The sequence below is a fragment of the Harmonia axyridis genome, chromosome 1 (genome assembly GCF_914767665.1).
Source record: "Harmonia axyridis chromosome 1, icHarAxyr1.1, whole genome shotgun sequence".
In the NCBI taxonomy this organism is placed as follows: Eukaryota; Metazoa; Arthropoda; class Insecta; order Coleoptera; family Coccinellidae; genus Harmonia; species Harmonia axyridis.
Genome location: NC_059501.1, coordinates 29,103,440 through 29,129,889, shown reverse-complemented (window position 1 = coordinate 29,129,889; position 26,450 = coordinate 29,103,440). Strand labels below are relative to the sequence as shown.

General features: G+C 33.4%; 1 protein-coding gene across 3 annotated transcripts in view; it reads left to right on the top strand.

Annotated features, from left to right (window-relative positions):
* Window positions 1-26,450, top strand: part of LOC123679303 (transcription factor AP-2-epsilon) — a 142,314-nt gene that overhangs the window by 41,550 nt on the left and 74,314 nt on the right. Inside the window, exons 1-2 of one of the 3 annotated variants that reach the window (XM_045616883.1) lie at window positions 12,010-12,036; window positions 19,030-19,068. The exons of 1 other annotated variant lie outside the window; for it this stretch is intronic. In XM_045616883.1, the coding sequence (XP_045472839.1) occupies window positions 12,025-12,036; window positions 19,030-19,068 (51 nt within the window). In that variant the 5' untranslated portion in view covers window positions 12,010-12,024. Of the gene's footprint in view, window positions 1-12,009; window positions 12,037-19,029; window positions 19,069-26,450 lie in introns of those variants that run through there. One more of the 3 variants, XM_045616848.1, reaches the window with a different exon arrangement.

Here is a 26,450-nt window from a genome sequence, read left to right as displayed (position 1 = left end):
TAAATTTGATTGAACTTCAGAAGTGATGTTCAAGCAATCATAATGAGATTAACGAGTAATCAATGCAGATATTAATCTGTCAAGAAGTTTATGTAGATAAAACTTTTAGTTTGTTGTTTTTGATTCGTTCCAGGAAATAAGAATTTCTCAACACTCTAAAATCTTGGAGAAACTGTAAAAATTGAGTGAAAACGAATCTACGGATTCTATTCTAAAACCATCAGCTTGAAATTCAGAGGAGTATATTATTCTCATGGACAAAAATTATTATCCGATTGAATATTTTTTCTAGAAAATGTATTTCTTACGTGATTGAGAATGGTAAATATTAGGCCAATTGAAAAGTCCCCGGTCTGATGCACAGATGGCGGTGCTAGTATCAAATCCATGTGATTTTTAATTAGTACTAACCTTCAAACGATACGTGTCAAAAATTGACAGCAGTCCGACCATTAGTTTGTGAGATATAGCGTTATGAGTGTAGCTACTTCTGTTATTTGAAAAAAGATGAAAAAAAAAGAATTTCGTCTGCTGATGAAATATTGCTTTTTGAAGAGAAAAAATACAGTTGAAGTAAAATCTTGGCTTGATATAGAGTTTCTTGGGTTTGCACCAGGAAAATCAACCGTCATTGATTGGTATGCTGAGTTTAAACGTGGGGAAATGAGCACCAAAGACGGCGAACGCAGTGGACGGCCAAAAAGGCTGTCACCGACGAAAAAATCGAAAAAGTTCACAAAATAATTTTGAATGACCGTAAAGTGGAGTTGATCTAGATAGCAGACATTGTGAATATATCATCTGAACGTGTACATCATATCATTCACGAATATGTGTACATGAGAAAGCTGTGTGCAGAATGGGTGCCGCGCGAGCTCATAATCGATCAAAAGCAACAACGTGTTAATGATTCTGAGCAGAGTTTGAAGCTGTAAAACAGCAGTTTGAAGCAATAAACCTGAATTTTTCAATTTAATATGTGACAATGGATGAAATATGGCTCCATCATTTTATTCCGGAGTCCAATCGACAGTCATCTGAGTGGACTGCACACGATGAACCGAATCCAAAGCGAGGAAAACACAACAATAGGCTGGCAAGGTTATGGCAGCAGTATTCTGGGATGCGCATGGTATAATATTCATTGATTACCTCCAAAAGGGCCAGACCATCAACAACGATTATTATATAGCGTTATCGGATCGTTTAAAGAATGAAATCGTTAAAAAACGGCCCCATTTGAAAAAAAAGGTGCTTTTTCATTAAGAGAATGCGCCACGTCACAAATCAATGAAAACAATGGCAAAATAGCATGAATTGGGCTTCGAATTGCTTCTGCAGCTACTGTATTCGCCAGATCTGTCCCCCAGCGACTTTTTTCTGTTCTCAGACCTCAAAAAAATGCTTGCTGGAAAGAACTTTAGCGCCAATTAAGAAGTAATCACAGAAACTGAGGGCTATTTTGAATCGAAAGACGAATCCGTACTACAAAAATGGTATCGAAAAGTTGTAAGATCGTTATAATCGCTGTATCGTCCTCGAGAGCAACTATTTTGAATAATAAAATCGAATTTCGCCTAAAAAAATTTGTTTTACTATGGTAGACCGAAGACTTTTCAATTGACCTGTTACCAGACTCAATTGTTGACATAATATTTGTTTCAGGACAGACATACCTATATAAATAAAACAATGAATCTCGTAATTAATTCAAATATCTGACCAAAATTTGAGAGTTCATTAGGCATTTTCAGGAAGCTAAGACTCTAAAGGACAAAAGTTGTAAATTACAGTAACAAGTAATATTATGGTTATAAAATCTAATTACAAATTTTGATCCAAATGGTCATAGTTATTGCTAGCTAATTTAATTCATTCAAATGAAAATACAAGCCAGTTCGCTGGAAATAATTGAGTCAATTATTAATATTTTTTATGACAATAACACATGTTCATCTTCAAAACATCCTACGCAGTATCGAATATCCGATCGAACTTAATTCCCAATTCAGATGATGAAATCACACGGTAGTTAATACCTATAAATACGAGTGAGCTAAATTGCGAAGACAACGACAGAAAAACAAATGGCGCTTTGATTGAATTACCTTGTAATAATTATGTAAACTGCCAATTTCACATTCAATGGATCTCTATTATTCGAGAAATAAACTTTTAATTGAATTGAAGATTTAAATTGACGTTTTCCATCATTACGTCCAGTTTATGTCTTGGTCTAAGCCAGATACAGTTGCAGAAAAACTCAAAGCATTGACCATTACAAATTGATATAATAACGTTTTAGCATACCGAATTTAAGTGCTGTTAGAAGTTTTAGGTTTCACGCTTACTCGGCTGTCGGAGTCTCCTAACACACATCGAATCTGTTCAATTCTGTGGTCAATTCTAAATTTGCCGCATCCTTTGGATTATGGAGAGTCCTATTATGTTTATGGTTTCCCAATTATGAGTAGAGATAATGTGATGAGGCTTTAGCGATACCCTGCTAATAACTGATGAAACCTCAGAGTAATAAACATAGATAAAGGGAGCATATGTCATTTTCAGTAAGCAAATTTTGTCCCCAACATGAAGCGGACGAAAATGAAAACATATCAGTCATACGATATTTCACTAAATTCGCGAGTTTCTTCACAAAGACCGCATGTCCCATAGTGAATCAACGTTTCATATTAACTCAAAATATATTGAAATAAATGTCAAAATATTTCAGAAATTCAGAAAACAAACTTCAAGCACGCCAAATGACGTGAAACAACCGATGACACTAGGAGAGCAAAAGTTGTCAAACCTTGAATTTCAGCAGGTAGATACAGAAAATAATAAATATTCTGCTTATAATAAATTGAACAATTAGGAAAAATATCAGATTCCACATATTCAAATTTGCATATTTAATCGGGAATCACTCAAATGAATATATTTTATTCAATATAATATACAATTCATAATGATATAATAAAATTGTAGATTTGAAAATATATCACAATCCGACAACGTAATCTAACCATGTTGGGGACATGAAAAAATTGCGTATACTTCCTCTATCTACGTTTATTACTCTATGAATGATACCAAATATACCACCAACAGATTATCTCAAGCTGTTTTGGGCTACAGATTTTGTGATACAGATATTTTTCAAAATTTATTATTTTCAAATATCGACCATATTTTGCATATTTCATAATATAGTTGAAATGGATATACAGAGTGATTTTTATGAATGAAATGCCTCAATTATATTTATCAAAAATTCCTAATTCTTCTACGACTGAAATATGGACATACGTCTAACATGAAACAAAAATTTTAGGATTCTTGAAATTAAATGACTTTAATCATAGCCATCTAAATGTATTATTTTTACTTCGGCGAAATATAGAGCTATAACTCCGAAATTATGTTGTTTAGGTAGTGGGAACACCACATGAAAAATATTCAGTATTTCTTAGGGATTACCGATTATACCTACAAGGTGATACATTTGAAATTACAAATTTCATTATTTTTCCGATAAAAAAATCTTCAACAACAATGTGAAGAGCACCTAAATATCGGCCAAATCCAAGATCCTTGCACACCAAAATCTCTAAAAATCGTGCGATCTGTTTCTCCGACAGTTGAGGCATTCCATACTTAAAATTCACTCTGCATGCAACATCTTATAGCTATATTCACAAAATCTTCTCAGTCTGTGAATCTTAAATTTCAAATTCTGGGAATTGTTTTATTCCGAAAAAACTGCATCACTTTATCTGTACAGGGTGGGCAAATTTCGATGTTTTAGCACTACAACTTTTAAACCAGATGAGATAGACAAAATCTGATACCCCATTCTCGGTCTCTTTTTCTGAGAAACTAACAAGGGTAGTATTCATTTTTGGCCACCTTCTTTTGTTTTCGAGTTATAAGCGAAAATTGGAAAAATGGCGATATCGAAAAACAATTATATCTCCTCTAATACTGATGATAGAGCTCTGAATTTAAAACATTATACAGGCACTTTTTCACGTTGAATCCAGTGGCGTGCTCGTATTTTCAAAAAGGTTTTTGATTACGAAGCTATGACCCAAAGTTATGTTTTTTCAAATGGGAACACTAGATTTTTGTGCCATTTTTTGAAAGCCTAATTTTTTCTGATTTCAAAAATGTATAACATCGTATGATTCGGATCAATATAAATAATAGAAAATGGCCAAAAACCTCTTTTCACCTAAGAGTCTCAATATTTCTATGGTTTCAACTGTTGATGAACACAGAAAAATTGAGCTTTCTATAACAAGAGCAGTGTCCTTCGGTCAATACGATTATTTCTATGCTTTTCTCTTATTTCTACAAAATTCGAATCTAGATATGTTTTATAAATTTTTTATTTAAAAATTGATATGGTAATAACGGAGAAACCACAAGATCGAATGTTTCAATCGAAAGAGTTGTATTGAGATGAATGTATCAGAAGATTATTTACATAGGTCTCCAAAACAATACGCACAAGTTCCAATCCATTTTAAACAGCATATGAAATAATGCATATATGATTGAACTCAACAATTTAATTACGGAGGGACAAACAAGAAATAATATTTAACCTAATAATGACAACAATTGCACAATGCACAGTCGACACCTCTTCTCGATATTGCAATAGATGAATATTTGAAACTGTGTTCAAGCTAACTAGGAAACTTTTTCCAAGTTCGTTTATCTTTTCGAAACTATTTGTATAAAATAAATATAGATTCGAATTTTGTAGAAATAAGTGAAAAGCATAGAAATAATCAGATTGAAGGAAGGACACTGCTCTTGTTATAGAAAGCTCAATTTTTCTGTGTTCATCAACAGTTGAAACCATAGAAATATTGAGACTCTTAGGTGAAAAGAGGTTTTTGGCCATTTTCTATTATTTATATTGATATGAATCATACGATATTATATATTTTTGAAATCAGGAAAAATTAAGCTTTCAGAAAATGGCACAAAAATCTAGTGTTCCCATTTGAAAAAACATAACTTTGGGTCATAGCTTCGTAATTAAAAACCCTTTTGAAAATACGAGCACGCCACTGGATTCTACGTAAAAAAGTGTCTGTAAGGTGTTTTAATTTCAGAGCTCTATCAGCAGTATTAGCGGAGATATAAATGTTTTTCGATATCGCCATTTTTCCAATTTCCGCTTATAACTCGAAAACAAAAGAAGGTGGCCAAAAATGAATACTACCCTGTTAGTTTCTCAGAAAAAGAGATCGAGAAGTGGGTATCAGATTTAGTCTATCTCCTCTGGTTCAAAAGTTGTAGTGCTAAAACATCGAAATTTGCCCACCCTGTACTCATAATCGAGAGACCTCGAAAACCCTACGAATTTGGGACACCTTGTACACTTTTGAATGGTCATAGAATAACCGTTCACTTATCCTTCGAAACGTTAATGTTTACATAGAGCAAACTTTCTTCTTTCCATCACATTAGAGGCGCATATAGGTACCTGCTCATGAATATTAACGAGCAGTGACATAACTCTCAACAGTGGAGCTGAAATGCGACTGCACCTGCCCTGGCGCATTCAGCACACAATGACACGGACAATTTCTCATCGTATTTAATTTGCACCGTCTGAAAGGAATACATTTGCTCCCCATTGAGACCGTTCACAGTGCAAGCTCGGTACAATATTCTATTTATCTAAAATCTTTACACAACTTTAATTTGTAAATGCAGATGGCTGTCAGTGATGGCTGCGTGGAATCGGTCGGTTCTGGTTAAAAAAATTGTAACTGGCACCTTCCTGGTGCTGATAGATGATGTTCTGCTCGTACTCGGTCGATTCTCTGGTTACATATGAGATGGACATGTGTGATACGCGATCTTGATCTGGGAGGTTATTTTGAAAATTGAGCCCCATGATTAGTTAAGATGCATTCATTAGATCTCATTGCATGGGATGAACTTCCGCCTGTTTCACAGTATTTTATTAGTAAATGTGAATTTCTATACCCATCTTGTTATAGTAGACGGAAAATGCGCAAATATGATATATTTCTACATACTGAGGTCTCCTGAATCTGCTAGAAACGTTCCCGAGAAACGTCTGAAATTATAACTTATGTAACGTTCTAGATTAAGTGGGCATAGATGAATAGGAAGCAATTTTGTCAATTTTCCACACGTATTCGGTGATGTATCAAAAATTATCACCTTATAAAACACTAAAGATGACGTGAATAATCATCAATCACTTTTTCCATAAATGTGTCCATTCCACAAAAATGTTTTCTAAATAAAAAGTTCTGAATATATTATTCTCATAGCATTTTATTGTCAATAACGGGAAATTCAAGAAAATAATATAAGATATAATTCATCACTGGTATTCGTGTCCTGACTTTTTAAATATTCAACTATGTAGTGGCAGAGAGGACAGGGGAAATAAAAATCCTTAATGAGATGCCGACGTTTCGACCTTTATTTCTGGTCTTTTTCAAGGCTGGAAACAGAACGACATTGAAAACATGGGGCATAACATAGTGCCATAATATAAAAAAAAAAAAAAAACAGTATACTCTAGTAGGTATTGAAACAAAATACAACAGAGCAACATAAAAACATAATGTAAAACACATACCAATTCATATGAATAATCCCTCACAATATTCTGAGGTGGACATAAAACTGTGTCCTCAATTTTTTAAGAACTCAATATACAGGTCCACTAGTCAACAGATGAAATTATCTATAATCTTTTATTAGAATTTTTTTTTTTTTTGTTTCAATACCTACTAGAGTATACAGTTTTTTTTTTTTTTTTTTTTTATATTATGGCACTATGTTATGCCCCATGTTTTCAATGTCGTTCTGTTTCCAGCCTTGAAAAAGACCAGAAATAAAGGTCGAAACGTCGGCATCTCATTAAGGATTTTTATTTCCCCTGTCCTCTCTGCCACTACATAGTTGAATATTTATAAGATATAATAATATCATTTTCTTTCTTTCTTGTAATTGACAAAGAAAGCTTTTTGCACATCGTAAAAGAACGTCTTGTTTGAGTCACCAGAAATTTGTGTACGAAATTTGGATTGCAAATTTCAGTAGAGGTCATGTTGATATTTGAACAGTTTGAGTTTTCCATTAGCGTCTAGAAATCTAAGCTAACTGAACCTGTGTTGACAAACCAATTGTTTACGGTGAACTCATTTTTTATTTTGTGGATCAGAAGTTTTTTTTAGTATACAGGATGAGTCGTTGACTTGTAGATACTTATATTGATAAATAGTACGACCAGTTATTATATGATTAACAACAGGTTACCACATTGTCCAAGTATGATCACTAACTATCAAAATAACTATAAAAACTCGAAATATTCAATATGATATTCAGGGATTTTATTCTAGTTGAGATTAGTCTATTCTAAAACAAATTGCAGAATAGGCTCCTATTCCAACATGCATGAGTGTTGGAATTGCCTTCTGCAACAAGTATTAGACGATATTTTTCTCTTTCAGTCAAGTTTTGTGAAATATTGTCGAAATTCAATAAAAAAAGATTATATATCTTAGTGACTTTTGTATTGTATCTTGGCAGTTGGTGTGACTGTTACGAAAATTTACAGATTACGGAATTTGAATTTGAATTGTACGTTTCGAATTTTGAAATAATTTACAATTACTCATTGAATTCTTGAATTATATCTGATGAAATCGATTTAACACCACCAGAATTAAGAAAAATTGCAAATAATGTTGCAAATCTTTTCATTATATCCAAATTTTATTACATATATTGATAATTGACGTTAGTTGGAATTTGATAGGATCGGAAGTAAATGTAGACAACCACAAAACGAAAAATGTAACTATATATATATTTTAGTGCTGTAATGAACTCATTACAATACAGAAATAGAGAAAATGAATTACCTACAATTTTTTATTATTAAAATTTCCATGTACATACTAATAAAACTTGTACCATACGAGTTGAGTTATGATAATGAAAATTTCTATCATGTTTTTTTTCTGTTGCGTACCGGGAGATTCAAGAATGCCTCACCTCCAATCCAACAGTCCAATCTGCCATCTCTAAAAGAACCGCATCCGAGAAAACAATCTCCTCAATCTCCTGCACGCACCGTCCGCAAAATTCCTGAAAGAATATGACGTAATGAGCAAAAATGCAATTATTTCGGCTTTCGCAATGAGACTTTAATTGGCCTATATCTTATATGGAAAATTCCATTTATTTATTACCATAATAACGGTACATCCAGTACGACTATCAATTAATTTCGGTCTTCGAGATAAAAGTTATAAAAACATAAATAATCGATGTAATATGACAGCGTGTTATTATTTGATGAACGATCGTCCAAGTCCATTAGTGGGTTTGATTTGAATTTTTTCGAAATTGTGTATCCATCTATCAGTCGGATTTGGAGGGAGCCCACGCGAAAGCTGGTCCTTCGGAGCGGATGGATGGATTTCTAACATCTAATAAATAACGATTCCACTTCGTTATCTCGATAAACCAAATTCGTGAGATTACTATTCATAACATTGAAATTCAACATTTTTCCCAGGTTTCGCGCTTGGTCGCCTGTTGATGTCTCCATGTCGAGATTTTTTTTCAATATAAAATTTGAATATGAAGTTTACTAATATGCATCCCACACGTTTCCTATTTATCGACATTGGAACATGGAATTGAATAAATAGATTAAACTTAATAAATTGAAAGGTATAGAATCAAGAAAAACCTATACTTATAACGTAGTCTCAATTATTCGTCAGATAATTATAATATCAGCCGTTTATCCAGCTATACAGAGTGATTCACCTCGTTCATTGAGAAATGATCATAATTTTGTGCTAAAACTATTGGTGTGTTTCAGACAATGATCTTTTTTTCTTAAATATATTTCAGATTTCTAAAACATCCGGTTTTACCGGAAATAGACTGCTACTTTTTTATTTCAAACCCAGTATATTATTGCATCTTTAGATAGCTAATCTGATGACAATTTTAGAAAATGCCATAAGTTGGTAAAAACTCAATAGTTCATGAGTTGATGAAAAAATTGGTGATGACGTGGACTAAAATTTTTTCGAATATTTCTGCTGAAAGAGATTTTTTTCGATATTTCGTAACTGAATTTGACATTTTATGAAAGTGTTTTCATTCAAATTAAATTGATTTTTTTTTTGGTTTATCGATTCTCAATACTAACGAACAACTAATTACAATTAATGAAATGGCAAATTTAGTTATCGAAACAGCAGATTTTAGTTCCTTTCTGTGTTTTCCGGGAGTCACAGGCTACTTCCAATTGCGGTTTTTCCTCATTTCAAAGTCTTCCTCGATAACTCTTAAGGTTTTCATTTTAGGTATGGATGTTGTTTAAGTAACTCCCCTCTCTATTTATATGTAGTATTGACTGAAAAATATGTGTTGTAATTTTAAAATCTTGAGTTTTGATAAATTTGAGTTTCCAAGTTCTTCTTCTCATCTTTTCATAAACACTCTGTACATTTTTGGTCCAAACCGCAAACAGTCTTAAAATACTACGTATCAGCAGGTTCGAAAATTAAAAACGTTTTTTCGAAAGTCCACCTTTTTTTCACAAGAATCCCATTTACTCATAAACCGTTGAGTTTTGCCCAAGTTATGGCATATGGCTGCAATTCTCATGAAATGTGCTATCTAATAATGCAATAATATACTGGGTGTCATTTGAAATAGGAAAATAGGAGTCTGTTTTCGGTAAAACTGAAAGTTATTGAGATCTGATAATATTTATGAGGAAAAAGTCTTTGTCTCAAACCCCAACTTTTTTTCAGCACGAAATTATGAGTAATTTTCCATGAACGTCTAATAGACCATCGTGGTGTTTCATCTTGAATATTAATAATATGTCTTCTTACACATTCGTTTTGATTTTTGCACTTTGATATCTTTATCAGAGTGCAAAAACCGCAAGCAGAATCTGAAGACAATATTGAATTAGAAAAAACTCAAGATTGAATTTTTTTCTAATTCAATATTTTCTTGAATATTAGAATATTATCAGAAAAAACTCAATCTTGAGTTTTTTTTAATTCAATATTTTCTTCAGAAACTGAAGAAAGTAGTTGAATTTAGAAATTTCCGCAGTATTTTTAGTGGAAAATATGTAAAAATGCTAACGCTTATTCTGTTATTCCACTTTTTCCACTGGTTGTGTCTGGGCTCGAATTTGGAAGAATAGACTTCTTCTTTTCGATCCCCGTCACGATTTTCGTCCAATTATAATGAATTTCTGAGAAAACCCAATATCAATAACGAATTCGATGCTTTTAGGTCGGTCGATCGAAAACATTACAATCTAGCTGGCTTTTTACAGACCGATTATCATGAGGAATAGTTGAGGCTATGTATAATTTGACCTAAACGAGAATACAACAATTCCTTATAATTATGCGGTTGAAATCCGAATGCTGTATCGAAGAGATTGAATTACTTGTGAAGGAATACCTTTCCTCATCTCAGTTATGCATAAATTAGTGTCTGGGCCAGTAATTTCATGGAAAAGAAAATTACAATGTAACAGGAACAGGAATCGGATCGATGAAATTGTTTGGCTACTTTAGAAAGCTCGTGATTCGCCGATGAACAAAAAAAAAAGAACGCTGGATAACATACAAGTGATTAGAATGCATTCATTACTCGAGAAAATCTCAAATCATTTAAAAGTGGAATATAAGTAAGTATGGATTATTTCACACATGAAAATTTAAATATTGTATAAGTATAATATAACAAAGTAATTGCTTCAAAGAATCTGAATACCATATAAGAGCATTGAAAAACCGAGAAACAAATATTAAAACAAAACAAATTTTACACAATACTTTAATATTTCCTCATATTTCTCAAAATATGCAATTCACCAAAACAAAATAAAACAATCACTTAAATAGGTAAATATGGGGATATGTTATCAATAATAGAACCTGGGGATTCCAGCAATGAATCATTCACGAAAAGATATTTAAAAGCGAAAATATCTTTCTGTTTGTCGAATATATACATATACTTTTTAGCAATCATTACGAGTTAATATACTATATACTCCTGTTTTATTATTTATTATCTTTTTATATAGTATCTTTGCTGTTTCTGATCAATTTTCAGAGTTTTGCATTTGTTTCAAAAGAAGTTTTTAAATTACATTTATTTTTGAAATATGTGTCAATCCAGTATAAATACCTTTGGTGTAATTTATATATTTTCATGAATTATACCAATATTGTAAGAAAATGTAGAATTCAAAGATACTACTGTGTGAATAAAATGAAACAAAATAATTTCCACTGGATTTATCCAGTGGAAATTATTCTGTTTTATTTATAATGAATTTTCGCCATTTTATAAAAACTACTGTGTAGCGACGCAATTGTTATTTTATTTCATTGAAAAGTGTCAATAGGATAAGTGTCTTTTAATTTCAATATTTAATCAAAATTTTCGGCTAATATTGAAAACTGTTATTATTATTAAAACAATATAATTATGTTTATCAAAAACAACGAAATCGAAAAGATGTTTCTATTTTTAGAAAAATACCTATATAAAAAGTGTTAATACACTATTTTATGATATTAAATGCTTTTAGAAAAATTAAAAAAAATATCAGCAATAAGACTAAATTGTTCAAGCATTTCGGAATCACACTAGATCAACGAACTGAAAGCCTTCAACGGAAATCTAATATAATAACGCCTCCATGCTGGAGAGTAAATATGAATTCCTAATATTGGTGTAACAACATTATATCCTACTGGCAGTAAGCAGCAAATACCTCGTTAGATTTTATACGCTATAGAATAAATTCTCAGTACTAAAATTGATTGTGAAGTGAGCACGGTAAGCATAACGTGTGTTATGCATGTACTTGTTCGAAATTATTATAAATTGCCTACAAACTTCTACGAGTGTAGTTTAGGTGTAGATAACTCATAATGGAGATTCATGGATTATGAGGTAGAAACGTCTGCGGTAGATTTCAAAGTGTTTTTTATGTACTCGCTGAGAAAAACCGCCGCGAATGCCTCACAAAGATTTATTATTGCCATATAACTTGATTCCATTTCTTTCTAAACACAAAATAAAGGTTGGATTTGGGAATTTGTATTCATAGATTTTTTTTATGAAAAGTGTTTTAGGAAAGAAAAAGTGTTATTATTTTTTATGGATTCAAATTTGAATCTGATAGATGGTTTAGGAAATGTGCAATGTAATAAACAATAAATGAATATACATATATATGAATTCAATTCAGGTATCAGATTCTTCTGCTGAATTTCGCATTTCATAAAACTCTCGAACATTTCGTTTTTTCCTCTTTTACATGATTCAATAAGACAACCGGATGACCCATTATTTTAATTCGAATAGATTTGGCAGACATTCTCGATGCAAATATGTTCAAGATTAGTGAATTTGATGAAAGAAATCATTTGTGAAATTCGTTGAAATTAGAAAAAAAGGTTATTTAATTAATTCTAGATAGATTCTGGGTAGATAATGCTGCCTTCCATGATTTGATGCCCAAGTTTTGACTTTCTAAAAAGCTTGAACATTTTTTTTCTTTGCGATTATCGAGTAAAACAATCGGATTATGCGGATTAAACATTATTTTGAATTCGTGCCCAACACTAGAACATTTTTTTTCTTTGCGATTATCGAGTAAAACAATCGGATTATGCGTATTAACCATTATTTTGAATTCATGCCCAACACTAGTTTTTGATATAAAAATGAAAAGTATTATAATAAAATGGAATGTGATATGAAATAATAAAACTTCTTATATTTTTTAAGAAGGACGAGTGAAATGAAATCGTTTTTCGTATATTCTGCACTCTATTCTGAAGAATCGATCAATCATTTGAGAATTGGAAAGAAAAATAATCCAGAGACCACCCCAAATGGCAATAAAATTCGGCATCGATTTATATGCTGCTTTCACTATTATTCATTTTGAAAATTTTGTCATTGCGAAAAGTCCTTATTTATTATTTTTCTGGAACGGAAAAAAAATTGGATGAATTTTTTATTGAAGAATAAATATATGCATCATATAACTTTCCGAACAAACATTTATTTTTTTATGTATTTTTACATAGACATTTATACAAAAATTCTTGTCAAAAGCTGAAGTATTTTGAATTCTTGCATTTGGAAGAAAATAACGGTAAACCAGAGTAATGTTTGAGATTGCTTCATTCAAACTGAAAAGTGGTGGGATCTCAATTCTTTCTGAGAAGAGAAGACTAGTCAAACCTTGGCCGATCGCGAGAATGCTACGTGGTATAAACCTCTCTTAAGGATACCTACTTAACAAAAATATGTCAAATTCCATGAGGACCGTAATTCGACAAATTTGGCTGAGAAATTTTTAAGCCCATCAATGAGGAAAATGTTTCAAAAAATCAACTAGTTAGCCAATTGATAATTGGCAGATTCACCGGACCAGCCTACTCAACCGGCTGATCTACTTAGCCAGCTGCAAATGACGTAAAAGGATCGCACTTCACTGATTGCTGGTGGTTGATCTTGATCGTCATAATAGTAATTTACGTAACAAGTCCGGAAAATAGGGTTTTTTTGGACGAATAGACAAAATTCCATGACGAGCGTAAGCGAGTCCTGGAAGTCTGTGAGTCCAAAAAAACCATTTTCGGGCGTGTTGCGTAAAACATTTTTTCGGCAACCATGTAAAATAACACTATCGCTGCTGCTTTCCATATTTTATTGCGATTGCGATCAAAAAACATGCAAATTTTTGACAACTAATTTCATATGAACTGTCAGCCGTTATCTCGGTTGCTATGGATTCTATGATTCTTCTCCTTCCTAGTCCGGGAAGTACGTACTTTCCGGACTAGGCCGGGAAATGCTACTTTCTCAGAGAAAAAGAGTCCGGGAAGTGAGCACTTCCCGGACGGTTGCCGAAAATAGTAATTTAATTTCCGGAAAATAGGGTTTTTTTTGGACGAATAGACAAAATTCCAGGACGAGCGTAAGCGAGTCCTGGAAGTCTGTGAGTCCAAAAAAACCATTTTCGGGCGTGTGGCGTACAATATTTTTTCGGCAACCGTGTAAAATAACACTATCGCTGCTGCTTTCCATATTTTGTTACGATTGAGATCAAAAAACATACAAATTGTTGACAACTAATTTCATATGAACTGTCAGCAGTTTTCTCGGTTACTATGGTAATGATCAGCTGCATTCATTAAAATATACCTACCAAGATTTTCATATCCACAATGACACAAACGACGTGATTCTTTTCCGGCCTAGTCCGGGAAAGTATGTACTTTCCGGACTAGGCCGGGAAATGCTACTTTCTCAGAGAAAGAGCACTTCTCAGAGGAAGTGAGCACTTCCCGGACGGTTGCCGAAAAAATATATTTTTTTCGCAACCAGAAGAAAACTTTTGGCTCTGCAACTTTAGGCACACAGAAATCTTCCTTGGAAATCACTGTTAGTGAACCACACATGCCAAGCAAACTGCCTTCTGGTTCTCTCCTAAGCCCATAATTAATAGATCGATTAATCATTTGACGCGATCAGTTATCTCCCTGAAATTAATATTTACCATTGCTGTATTGATAAATAGCTGGCTATTGTTCGCATTGTGATTAGGATTACCTTTCACGTTATTCTCCTCGGCGCTGTTGCACCTGCGAACTGAGAGCCCGAAGGCAACCTTGAATTCCTTTAAATGTCTTACGTATTGTTCTTTGCCATTGTTACAGACATAATCGATCTGCTGGTCTCTATCTCGCAAAGGGACAGCGGAAGAATGACCTCTTGGATTACTTTTGTAATGGGTTCAATCGATTGGAGATGAAAACTTGTAGGGCATTTTGTCCAATTTCCTCTATTCTTCTAGTTGCTTCAAATGGTTATACAATAATTCTCAATAATCGAAAATAAATCTTTTTGGGAAACTGATACTACTATGTCGAAAAGTACTGACCGCTAGATTTTGTGAATTATACATGAGTTTCATTCCCCCTATCTAGATAACCATATAACGCTCAGATAGTCTCGCCTCCTAACAAACTATCAAATCTCTTTTTTCATCGAATTTGACGTGTTTTTCTCAAAGCACTTTACTGCTTATGTATATTGATTTCAATGAAGACGTATTTCCATTGTTATGCGGAATTCTCAAACAGGAATTCAGTATGCACGCGCATTCACCATTTTGCGATTATTAATACTCTTTTTTTTTAATAGGTACACTTCATGAACAAAAAAAAAAGGATTATTCGTATTGAGTGCTACCTGTACATTGAATAACATACATACATTGAAAACAAGGTGCAATAATATGAGGAGGCTTTGTTAAAATGCAAGAATAATACTAGTAGCTCAATGTAGGATGATATGAAATATTCCGAGTTAAAAGTAAACTCTATAATATTATACTCATGTTGAAATAATCATAATATCATACAATGTTTATATAACAATAAATTATACATTGGCAAAGTACTCTTAACACTCTCTTCAGATACATGAAGCATATGGCTAATAATTATAATATCGATATTAGTATGTGGTTGTTAATCATTTCTCAAGAGCTTCTCAATAGCTCACGCTATTTCTGAACAGTCATTGAGACTTTTGAAATGTTCTTGAATACAAGGATGTAATTGAAATGTATAAAAAAAAATTGCTCAACTTGCAAGTTAATCCCTATAAATAATCCATGATCATATAACAATTTCAAGCTTTACGGGAAATTTTATGTTGATGGCATCACCAGAACCAGTAAAAATTCAATAAGGATATCGAAAAAAATACCTAATGTTTCTTTGACCACAAAACCAATGGAGTTGAAATTTTGATGGTGTGCATGAAATAAAAATCTCAAGCTTGCTTCGTAATTTCAATGCAATCACATCGTCAGAACCATAGAAAACTCAAGAAAAATATAGGAAATTTCTGTGACAGCAGTTAAGACTTGACATGTAAAATGAAATAACAATTCCAGGCTTCGTATGAAATTTCAATAGGATATTCACGAAGAATATTGGAAAAGAAAAACCTGATATTGATTATCCCGTAAGAACCATAAAATATTCAAGAATAACATTGGAAAATAAATACCCAATATTTCCGTGGCAAAAGATACACTCAGGCAGATAACAACTTCAGACTTCGTGCGAAATTTCAATCTAATCGCATCATCAGAACCATAGAAAATTTAAGAGGAATATTGGAAAATAAATACCCAATATTCCTGTGATAACACATCCGATGGGTTCGAGATTTTGCACATATTCATTAAATAGCAATTCCAGGCATCGTGCCGAATTTCGTGTGTTTAACTCGTCAGAACCATAAAAAATTCAAGAAGAATATGGTAAAAGAATTATCCAATATTTCTGTGACAAAGGATCCAACTGGGTTGAGATTTTACATGTATGAATAAAATATCAATTTCAGTCTTCCTGCAAAATTTCGTGCAAATTGCCTCGTCAGAATCATAGAAAATGGAAATGGAATATCGAAAAAAAAAATGTTTTATATATTGAAGACCTTGTATACTTGACTCTTCATCCACGCCCGCCTCATTGAAATCATGATTTCAAGACAACAAACAGAATCTCCCCCAGGCGGCGTTCGTTACTTGTTGGAATTTCTCTTTGAAAGTGTAATATTGATTGATATTTTATCTTCGACGTTTTACGGCCCGCAGATCGAGGTGGCGGTCGCACCTTGCTCCTTACCGCACGGAAAATAAATTAACAAGCACCGCGCACTATGTAGTCCGTGTTTATTTTAATGCTGACTTTATTTTTGCTTGTAGTCGTAATATTGAAATGTAAAATTGATTTATGCTTCCTTGTAATACAGTCCACTTTTAATGGCGCAACAGTTTCGTTACCGCTGGAAACTTTATGGTCTTTTTATAGATTCCGCAACACTTTGCGCATCGATTTTGATAGGATCCCATAGGGTTGAATATCAGCGGTAATTGTTCCATGCTGCTTCGACTGCTGGTAGCTCGTTTTATTGAAAAGTGGGCAGATGTAGCTGAAATACGATTAGGTTATATATTCGTAGTTATCTACTATTCTTCAGTGTGTTTAAAGCCTTTTCAATTCTGTACCTCCACAAGTCTAGATCCACAGCATCTCCTACTTGATTTCTTGAGTTCTCATCTTGTCTACCATCTGATCAATGGTTTTTATAGCAGTTAATGTGTCTTCATTATAATTTTGATATTTTTATAACAAACTATTTCATCGTTTCGCCTTCAAGAAATGGATTCATTGGTGATTAGAAGGCTTCCATCTTAGACAGTGCCTGAGATGAAATATGCATGAAATAAGTGTATATTATATTAAGTGTAGTGAAAAGAAATCCATTATTTTTCTAATAGGTGTATTCAGTTATCTATATCTTGCGTTATATAAGTCCTATCAGGTTTCTCTAGATGGCGTTAAAAATATGAGATTTCGTACTACAAAAACTTTTCTGACAGTTTTGTGATTAGTCAAATATGGATACTAGCAAAAAGAAAATACGCTATATTTTACGATTTTTCTCCGATAAAGGTGAGAATGCAAGCCAGGTGACCGAAAATGTAAATAGTGTTCATGGTCCTTATATTATTGTAACAGCCAATCACGCACAATTTTGGTTTCGTCGATTCCGTTCCGGTAATTCCGATGTCAAAGATTTTCTAGAAAATTTTTGAAATTATGGACATTGTCGAGTCCGACCGTCATGTAAGCTCTGTTTCGATTGCCCAAGAGCTTAAGATTACAGAAAAAACCGTTTAGAACATTTTGCATAAGGCCGATCTCAAAAAGAATATAAATGTATGGGTACCACACGAGTTGACGCTGCTGAATCGCAACAAAATCGACCCATTCTTGTAGCGTTTGGTGACTAATGATGAAGAGTAGATCACTTACGACAACGTCAAGCGAAAACGGTCAAGGTCGAATCACGTTGGCCAACAAAGATTGACGACCAGGAAGGTTTTGATGCATGTTTGTTGGGATTGGCAGGAAATTATCTCATTCGAGCTGCTCCCCTACGGCACAACTGATCAACTGTACTGTCGACAATGAATCGGCCAACTCTGGAAATTGTGTTCCATCAGGACAACGCCAAGCTACACACATCGATAGTGACCCGCCGGAAGTGACTAATTCAGCACGATCATATAAAAGGAATATTTTTTCATATAAAATATTGTTCAAATAAAATAGCATTACTGTTCACCTAAAATTACTCAAAAATTCTGGAGAAATAATCATCGTTTGAGAAAAAAAGAAAGATGATATTTACCATTTAATATATTTTTTACCTGATATATTATTATACTTTTCATATTTTAGAAACACTCACTCTGGACTATACAGGGTTAGTATTTCATTTTACAATGAATATCAATAACCAAAAGCGATAATAAAAAAGTAAAGAATTTTTGCCATCTCAATAAAATTTTATTCTTGGTATATAAAACCTTAAATATGGATTATTTTTCTTTACTAAATATTTTGAAAATAATGAAAGAAAAGAATTGTATATGGACTCCATAAACCTCTCAATGATACAATGAAAATTACGATTACATTTCGGTATATGTATGTCCTTTTATTTAATGAGTAGTATTTCTCTTTTTTCTTATTCATTGTCCAGATCTTGATGTTTTCTTTCAAACCATACCTCTACTATGAATGAAACTGAAAAGTTTCAGGAACCAAATGTTTTCAACTGTTGTAATTCCAAAAATATTGAATTAGAAGAAAAAATTTCAGTTGGAAAGAGAACATCAAGACCCCCATTCCTTCGTGATTGCACCAATAATCCAAGGAATATTGATAAAGATGCGAAAATACATTAGAATCTCACATGTATTTTTGCTGTTATATGTTAATTGTTAAAATTCAACAAATTGAGTACGAATTTAACCTTACACTGCTTATTTTTTGGTAGGTTCAAAAACGAATGAAATGGGGTGCACCTGAAAAAAGAGTAAGTACTCACTAACCCGCTTATAGCATCTAACAACGCTCTACTCAAAATAATTGTAGACACCTAACACCTTCTTCTTTTTAATCTTCGATGTTTGCTTGTTGGCCCTTCAACGAATCTTAGATTCATTTTCACTCTCATCGCCTTTTTTTAATGCATAAAAATCGCGAAAGAAACAAATATTGATGTTAGCACATCTCAAACTAGAAGATTTGAACCGGAACATCACGTTCAAATCAAGTTATTCTTGAAGCTGCATCTAGAGACCTCTGTTGTAAAAAGTGGTATGTATTTACAATTTGGTGTTGTTGTTTCAAAAAGAATCCTTAAAAATCGCCACAAAAAATATTTATGGTAGTTGATGACAATAAAAGTTTCGAAGACTTGTAAAAATTTCATATATGGCAACCACTTGGCTCATTAAAATTGTCGTAATATGTACATCGAGTTCGTAAAGTTCTCGCAAATTTTGAACCATTATTCACGTTTGAATAGTGTCAAAAGAAAATCCTGATACTGCCACACACACATAACTGCGTATAGTTAAAAATACTGAAGAATTCTCATTTTTATTTAGCTTGAGATTGTCAATTATCTGAGATGTAGCCAGTATAGAATATTTATGGTTTTTCGAATTCACATCCACATAAAACACAGTTTCTTCTTGTAAGTATAAACGTTGCCAATCAAATTATTATTGCCTTCTATGATCATTTATTTATGGTTATAAGTTTAAATCTCCAAAGTGAAGAATGTTTTCATTCGCTAAATCCTGTCAAGTATAAATTGATCTTTTCAAAAACCCGCTATCAAAAAGTTTTGCAAGATTGCTGAGTTAACACAGCTGTCCTTAATACTCACGCGGTCTTTGAGTACCATCCGTAATTAAGTTTGCCTACACACATGTCCTGATTTGTCAGGTTGATCTCAAGACTTTTTCAAAAAAGACAAAAAATTGTATGTAAATATGTAGGCTTGGTTAATTGATCGTCTAGAGGTATGATTCGATTACCTGGCCTTTCGTCTTTTTCTCCGTGACTTTGTTGGATTTGAATTAATTAAACTCTTTTCAATTATTTACATCTATTTACAAAGCCACACTTATACAGTACAAACTCAGTATTGAGAAGATCCTAATTACGTCTTAATTACAAGTTTCTCACTACGGTACTGAATTTCGTCTTTAACTCGTTTGTTGATCACTCGAAACGTCTTCGTTTATCACGTCTTCGTCGTACCTCAAGTTTTCGGTCGTCTCGTCTTTAACTTGTTCGCGACTCGTCTTAATTTAGTCCGGGAACCGTCTTTCGTCTTACGTCTTAAGTTGACCGACCGAACTTGACTCGTCTTCGTCTTAAGTTGAACTGTACCCGTCTTCGGCTCAATTTGAGCTGTCTTCTCTGCCGATTGGAACTACCCTGTCTCGAATATCGACCTCCCTTCCTTCGGCTTGACCACACCCTTAGGGGAAAGTACCATCCCCTAGTCCAATAAGAGCTTTGCCGTACCGCCCACAAAGATCTTCGCGGATTCCTGGAAATCGAATATTCCCGAAGGACTAGAACCTGATACACAGATGTAACACATCTGGTACAACCGTCTTGTTCTCGAACTTTCCCAACCCCAGTAAATCTCTTAAGTTTTACAACCGACATGACACATCTTCGACACCCCGAAGAATTACACATCCTTTTTACATTATATGTACAATAACAATTCGTTCCCTGTAAATTCATTGAAACTGTCATGCCCTCGACACTAGAAGAAAATAATAGGTCTCCAAGCATCCGGTTGACCATCTCAATTATTTACAGGAAACAATAACTGGATCCTACAAATATTCATACGAAAATAGGTATGCATTAAAAATAGAATTTCATCAAATTCACCAGCCAGACTCGTAGGAAAAACTCATGCAATTTTACAAGATTTCGAACCAAAAACTCATCAAATCTCATTGAACAACCTTTTCTCTCATAATTACTATTGTTTTCGTTACAAGTTTGTTAGACAGTTTGATAATAATTTTGAAATAGTAATAATAATAAACTCCTTTATTTCAAAACATCTCAAGGTACATATACATGAGTGAAAAGAAATGACGTCAGCTCAGAAATACATATTACTCAAATAAAATTCATCAGATTATCACAATTCAAATATTCCTCAACTGAATAAGATTCTAAAACAATTAACATTTTCTTTATGACATTTTTAAACTTTGGAAACATAAATATCCTACAGCAATTTGGTAATTTATTATAAAAGGGATGTGACCAAATTTTCAATTGAATCGAAATTGATACTAACTTTCAATTCCTGGACTTGAGTCATAGAAGGTGACCACGAGAAACATTTCCATTTTAGGAATAATAAAACAATATTAATTTTCCAAGATTATATTTATTTAACTTACGTTACATAGTTGTTGGTATATGCCATTTACTTTATGAAGAAAAAATGATGTCAGGAAGGTGACCTCCTTTCCTTACGCAATTTTCTTTTCTCTCCAAGTAACTCTCCCACTCTCGTTTCGGTGTCTCCTCAGTGATCATTATGTTATTTTATGCTCTTTTATTATGTTGCCCATACTTCAGAAATTTTCAACCAAATTAATAATGATGGGTGGACCAGGGACTACTTCACGCCAACCGATGTTGAAATGAACGCGAAATGATCTAACATACCTACCGGCCACTGCTTCATTGTGACTGAAAACCCAAATTGCTATTTTTTGGAAGACGAATGAAATTTTGAAATAAATCGAAATTAATAAAGGAGGTTATTCATTATCAATTTAATGACTTGAGTGAATTAGAATATTGAAAATCTAACAATTAAAAACCGTTTTCCTTCCCGACCCAAGCTCAATATCAAATATGGAAGTAATACGCTATTGTATTCTCTAGAGACTATCAGTTGACGTAAAATTCCCTAGATTCCCACCGTAAATTCGATAATAACCGTGACTAAGTGTTATCCATGAAAGTAACTGCTAAATTTACACTTATTAACGATTTGACCATAAAGGAAACGATTTTCATTTCTTTGCTCAACGGATTATATCAAAGGAATTAGGTACTACAATTTATTGTTAACATTAGGCTCTAAATTATAAGTGAATGAGTCAATAGTCGTGATCAAGCAATATTTATGATTTCACACCCGCCTCCTCTTGGTTGGGTTCAACTAATGTGTTTCCGTGATTGGTTGAGGTTGAGTGTACTTTGGCAGGCAAAGCAGGATAATGATCCTGCTCGAGTGTCTATTCAATCGATGCTATCAAAAGATATCCGATCATTCGTTTCTCACATCGGCTTATAAGGGGGTATCAATAAGGGTACAAGATTCAAAGACCTCATTTTACTGTTGATAGGGTAATAAACTAGATATTTAAGAACACACTCAGGACCTTATTCAGTCATGCCATTAATACGCATGTACAAAATTGAGTTAACTCAAGCTAGAGTGTACGTCTTTTTCCATTTGTAGAGAAGGGTCATGCGCATTAAGAAGAATCGTACGCGAATTCTCGTGCTTGACTACTACTTGGCTGAATTTTGCAAAAAAGATCTTTCCAAATTACAAAATCCCGACTGAATCGTGAATTTTAAGAGTGGATGCCTCATTTATCTTGGAATGGGATCGCACGATTTTTATAGATTTTAGTGTGCGATGATCTTGTGATTTAAGGCTGATATTATGGTGGTAATTAATATTGAACTTTGTTATTTCAAATGGATCACCCTGTATATTATCTACCTTTCTAAGTCCTTAAAAATACTAAATATTTTTCATGTGATGTTCCCTATGCCATAATTCCGGAGTTTTATCAACATTTACTTTATTTTCGCTTACATCAAAAAATAATATATATTCAGAAGGCTATGATTGAATAAACTCGTTTGAGTTGAATAATCCTCCAAATGTTTGTTTCATGTAAGAGGTATGTCCATATTTTAATAGTAGAAAAATTAGTGTGTTCAATGATTGCCATCTAACACCATTTAATACACCGTTATTTAAATATTAATCCTCCAATAGACTTTTCTTATTGCAACGTTTAATGGAGGATTAAAATTTAAATGCAGCGTTTAATTTTAATGAACGTTCCTGCTACTGGGTGTAAATGCATTTTTTTAACTTCGCCGAAAATAATGTAAATGTAGCTATAACTCCCAAATTAATGTCATTTATGTATTCAGTATTTCTTAAGAATTACAGGACATACACCGATATAAGACAGGCATACACCGATTTGGACACAAAAACTGTCAATTATCTCCCGACATGGATACTTTTTAATTTTCATAAGGCCATACAAAAATTAAATTTAATTTCGAATAGAACACACAGGCAATATTCTGTTTTGGATGAGCCTCTGTTCTTGATTGTTTATTTGAATTGGACATTTTTTTCTATAATGTAATTAAATGTATTATTATTATGTTCAAATACAGGGTAATTCATTTTAAATAACAAAGTTCATTATTATTCCGGAAAAAAGGCGAATTTGACAACAATGTGAATAGCACCTTAAAATCGGCCATATCTCAAGATCCTTGCACACCAAAATCTATAAAAATCGTGAGATCTGTTCGTAAGATAATTGAGGCATTCCATACTCAAAAATTTTTTCTGCATGCATTATTTTATAATTATATTCGAAAATTTCCTCAATCCTGTCTTCAAAAGTAATTGAGAGGCAAATGAGGAGGCTAGTTAACAAAACCACTTATAAAACTAAAGTCGTCACCAAATTGATTTTGCAATAGGTTGATGATAAATCGTGCTTTGTGGCAGGTTTGATTGAATCCAAATGTGGTCGATGTTTAACTGATTAATTTCTGGAAACAAAAAAACAGTCAGCATGGCTTCATAGCGCTCTTTTTTCACTGTAACGGCAGCTTCTTTCTCATTTCGAAAGATATAAGGATCTACGATGCCGCCAGCTCTTAAACCGCAAATGGTGATTTTGCTCCGTCTACGGCCATTTCAACCAGAACCAGATAATAACCAGAAATGAAAATATAAACCAAAATATTGTAAGCTTTATAATTGAACAAATAGAATCATTTCAATATTTGGTATCTACTATTCCATTCAACAACGATCAGAGCCAGGACTCCTTTGATTTTTCCATACAATATTTTGACACAAAATGAAGAATTATCTGATTTTGCGAATACTACAAATAATATCAACTCAGTTTTCGCTTTTCAACATCCTAGTTGAATACATTACATCTCGATGTATAAAACCATGCTTTGAGCGTAAGTTTTCAGTCTGTGAATCTTAAATTTCAAATTCAGTGAATTGTTGGATTCGTGACTGATCATTATTCCCGCTTACTCTTCAGATAAATCTGATCTATAATTACAACGTATAGGGTTGCGATAGCTATCAGATAACTTCCTCTCATCGCCGGAAAGAAATCAGAGGAGTCAGCATATGATGGAATGCGCGTCTTCGTGAAGTAGGTTCGGACATTTATCATTGTTGACATGAGTGATTGCAACGCCAAAAAACCTCATCCTGCAACCGATCCATAACAGAAAGATGAAAAATTTAATTAATCGCGATGTTAGGTATGGACCTGGTAAAAAGCCGACCAACCGGACTGGCCATAAGAACAAAACCCTTGCATACGTACAACCAATCAGTCAGAATAACAATCAGTCCTCAGATGAGCATAATAACACTAAACAGGATGCGACGTGTCACCTCGGCCAGCAACTCTGAGCCATTTGGGAAAGCGGCCTTCCCGCTAGCCTGTAATTTTTCAGGTCTGTGACGGAATTTCTTAATTTGAGTCCAATTGCTGCTCCGCTGCAGCATCCAGTCCATGTTCCAGTGGAGATTGAAGAGTGTTTACAACTGCGTTTATGTTTAAGATCGTGATGCTCCGTTTCAGATGAACAAAGCAAATGAGGATATGCATGATTGTTTCATGACAAGTGAATTGTGATTTTCCCGCCATTTTTTTTTCTGTATGCGGAATCCAGTTCGACGAACTGTTCTTTCGTTGCCGTAATGGGCAGGTTGCCCAGACAATTTGCCGAATAGAATAATTTACCCAATAATTGGTTGATTCTTCTAGATTTTTCGTAGATCATAAACTTCAATTGGGAAATTCGAAAATAAATTGAAACGTTTAGAAATTAACATTTGACATATAATATTTGAGAAATATACCAAGTCTGCCAAAAGTGCGTATTCAATACATATAATGTGGATAAATAATGAAACAACACTGCAAATTTTACACTTCAATTTATTATTTCTTTTACGTTAAAAAAAAATTAAAAATATAGATTTATGAATATTTAATGAATATTCCATTTCCTCATTTTACCAGAAAAAGAGACACCACATTTAAGAGAACAAGATGTAGGAAGAGCATCGGTCAGCGTTGTTCTTCATACCTGGCACCAAGAATATATGGAGTCTTTCCTGTTGGCCATAGAACCTTGAGGCCCATGTATAAATTCAAAAGGGCTTCTCGACTCTGGATCTTGAGTGTCGGTCGTAAAGTTATAAGTGACTTCATTAACCAGTGCTAGACTATTCAAAATGCGAAATTCGCTGATCAGAAACTCGATTGTGACTGAATTTTTTTTTTCTTGTTTCGGAAACGGAGTTGGCAAACATTTATTAGGGTGAATATTGGGAGAGAACTGATGGTTTTTTGTATTTTTTTTTCTGTTTGGGTTTCATGTATCTTCAGCTAAGAAATTGTATGTTCAAAATGCAGTTTAGGAGCGTACAGTCAAGATAATTCTTATTATCAAGCCTCTGCTACCTTATTGTTTATTTGTTCATGTAATATACCTTATACAAATGAACTATTATTATTATATTATTATTATTCCTGTTTATTTCAAAACTGCAGATTCGATCGAGATGAATATCTTCATCATTGTAATGTAGAATTACGATTGCAAGTCTCGTGCAAAATTTAATGTTGATCGCGTAAAAACAGGGCCGTTGCTAGGAGGTAGGCAGGGTAGGCGGTCGCCTAGGGCGGCAAAATTCAAGAGCGGCATTTCAAGCTTGAGCAACAAAAATCGCATGTGTAGAAATTCAAAGTACCAAATGAGATTGAATTCAGTCAGTCACAACAGGAAGGAATACCGACAAATTTAATTAACATCAAAAACCATCAAAAGTGCCACATTATACTCATCAATATCCAGATGTGGCGTGATCTCCTCATAGTGCTGATTACGAGTTATTGACGCTAAAAAACACATGCACTCATCAGGCTTGTCGGCGTTCGCTTTACGTTTCCGAATTTTATTGCCACTTGGGTTCTGGATTATTTTCTTTTCAGAAATATTTTCTTCAGAATGGAATGCAAAATATAATAAAACGATTCCATT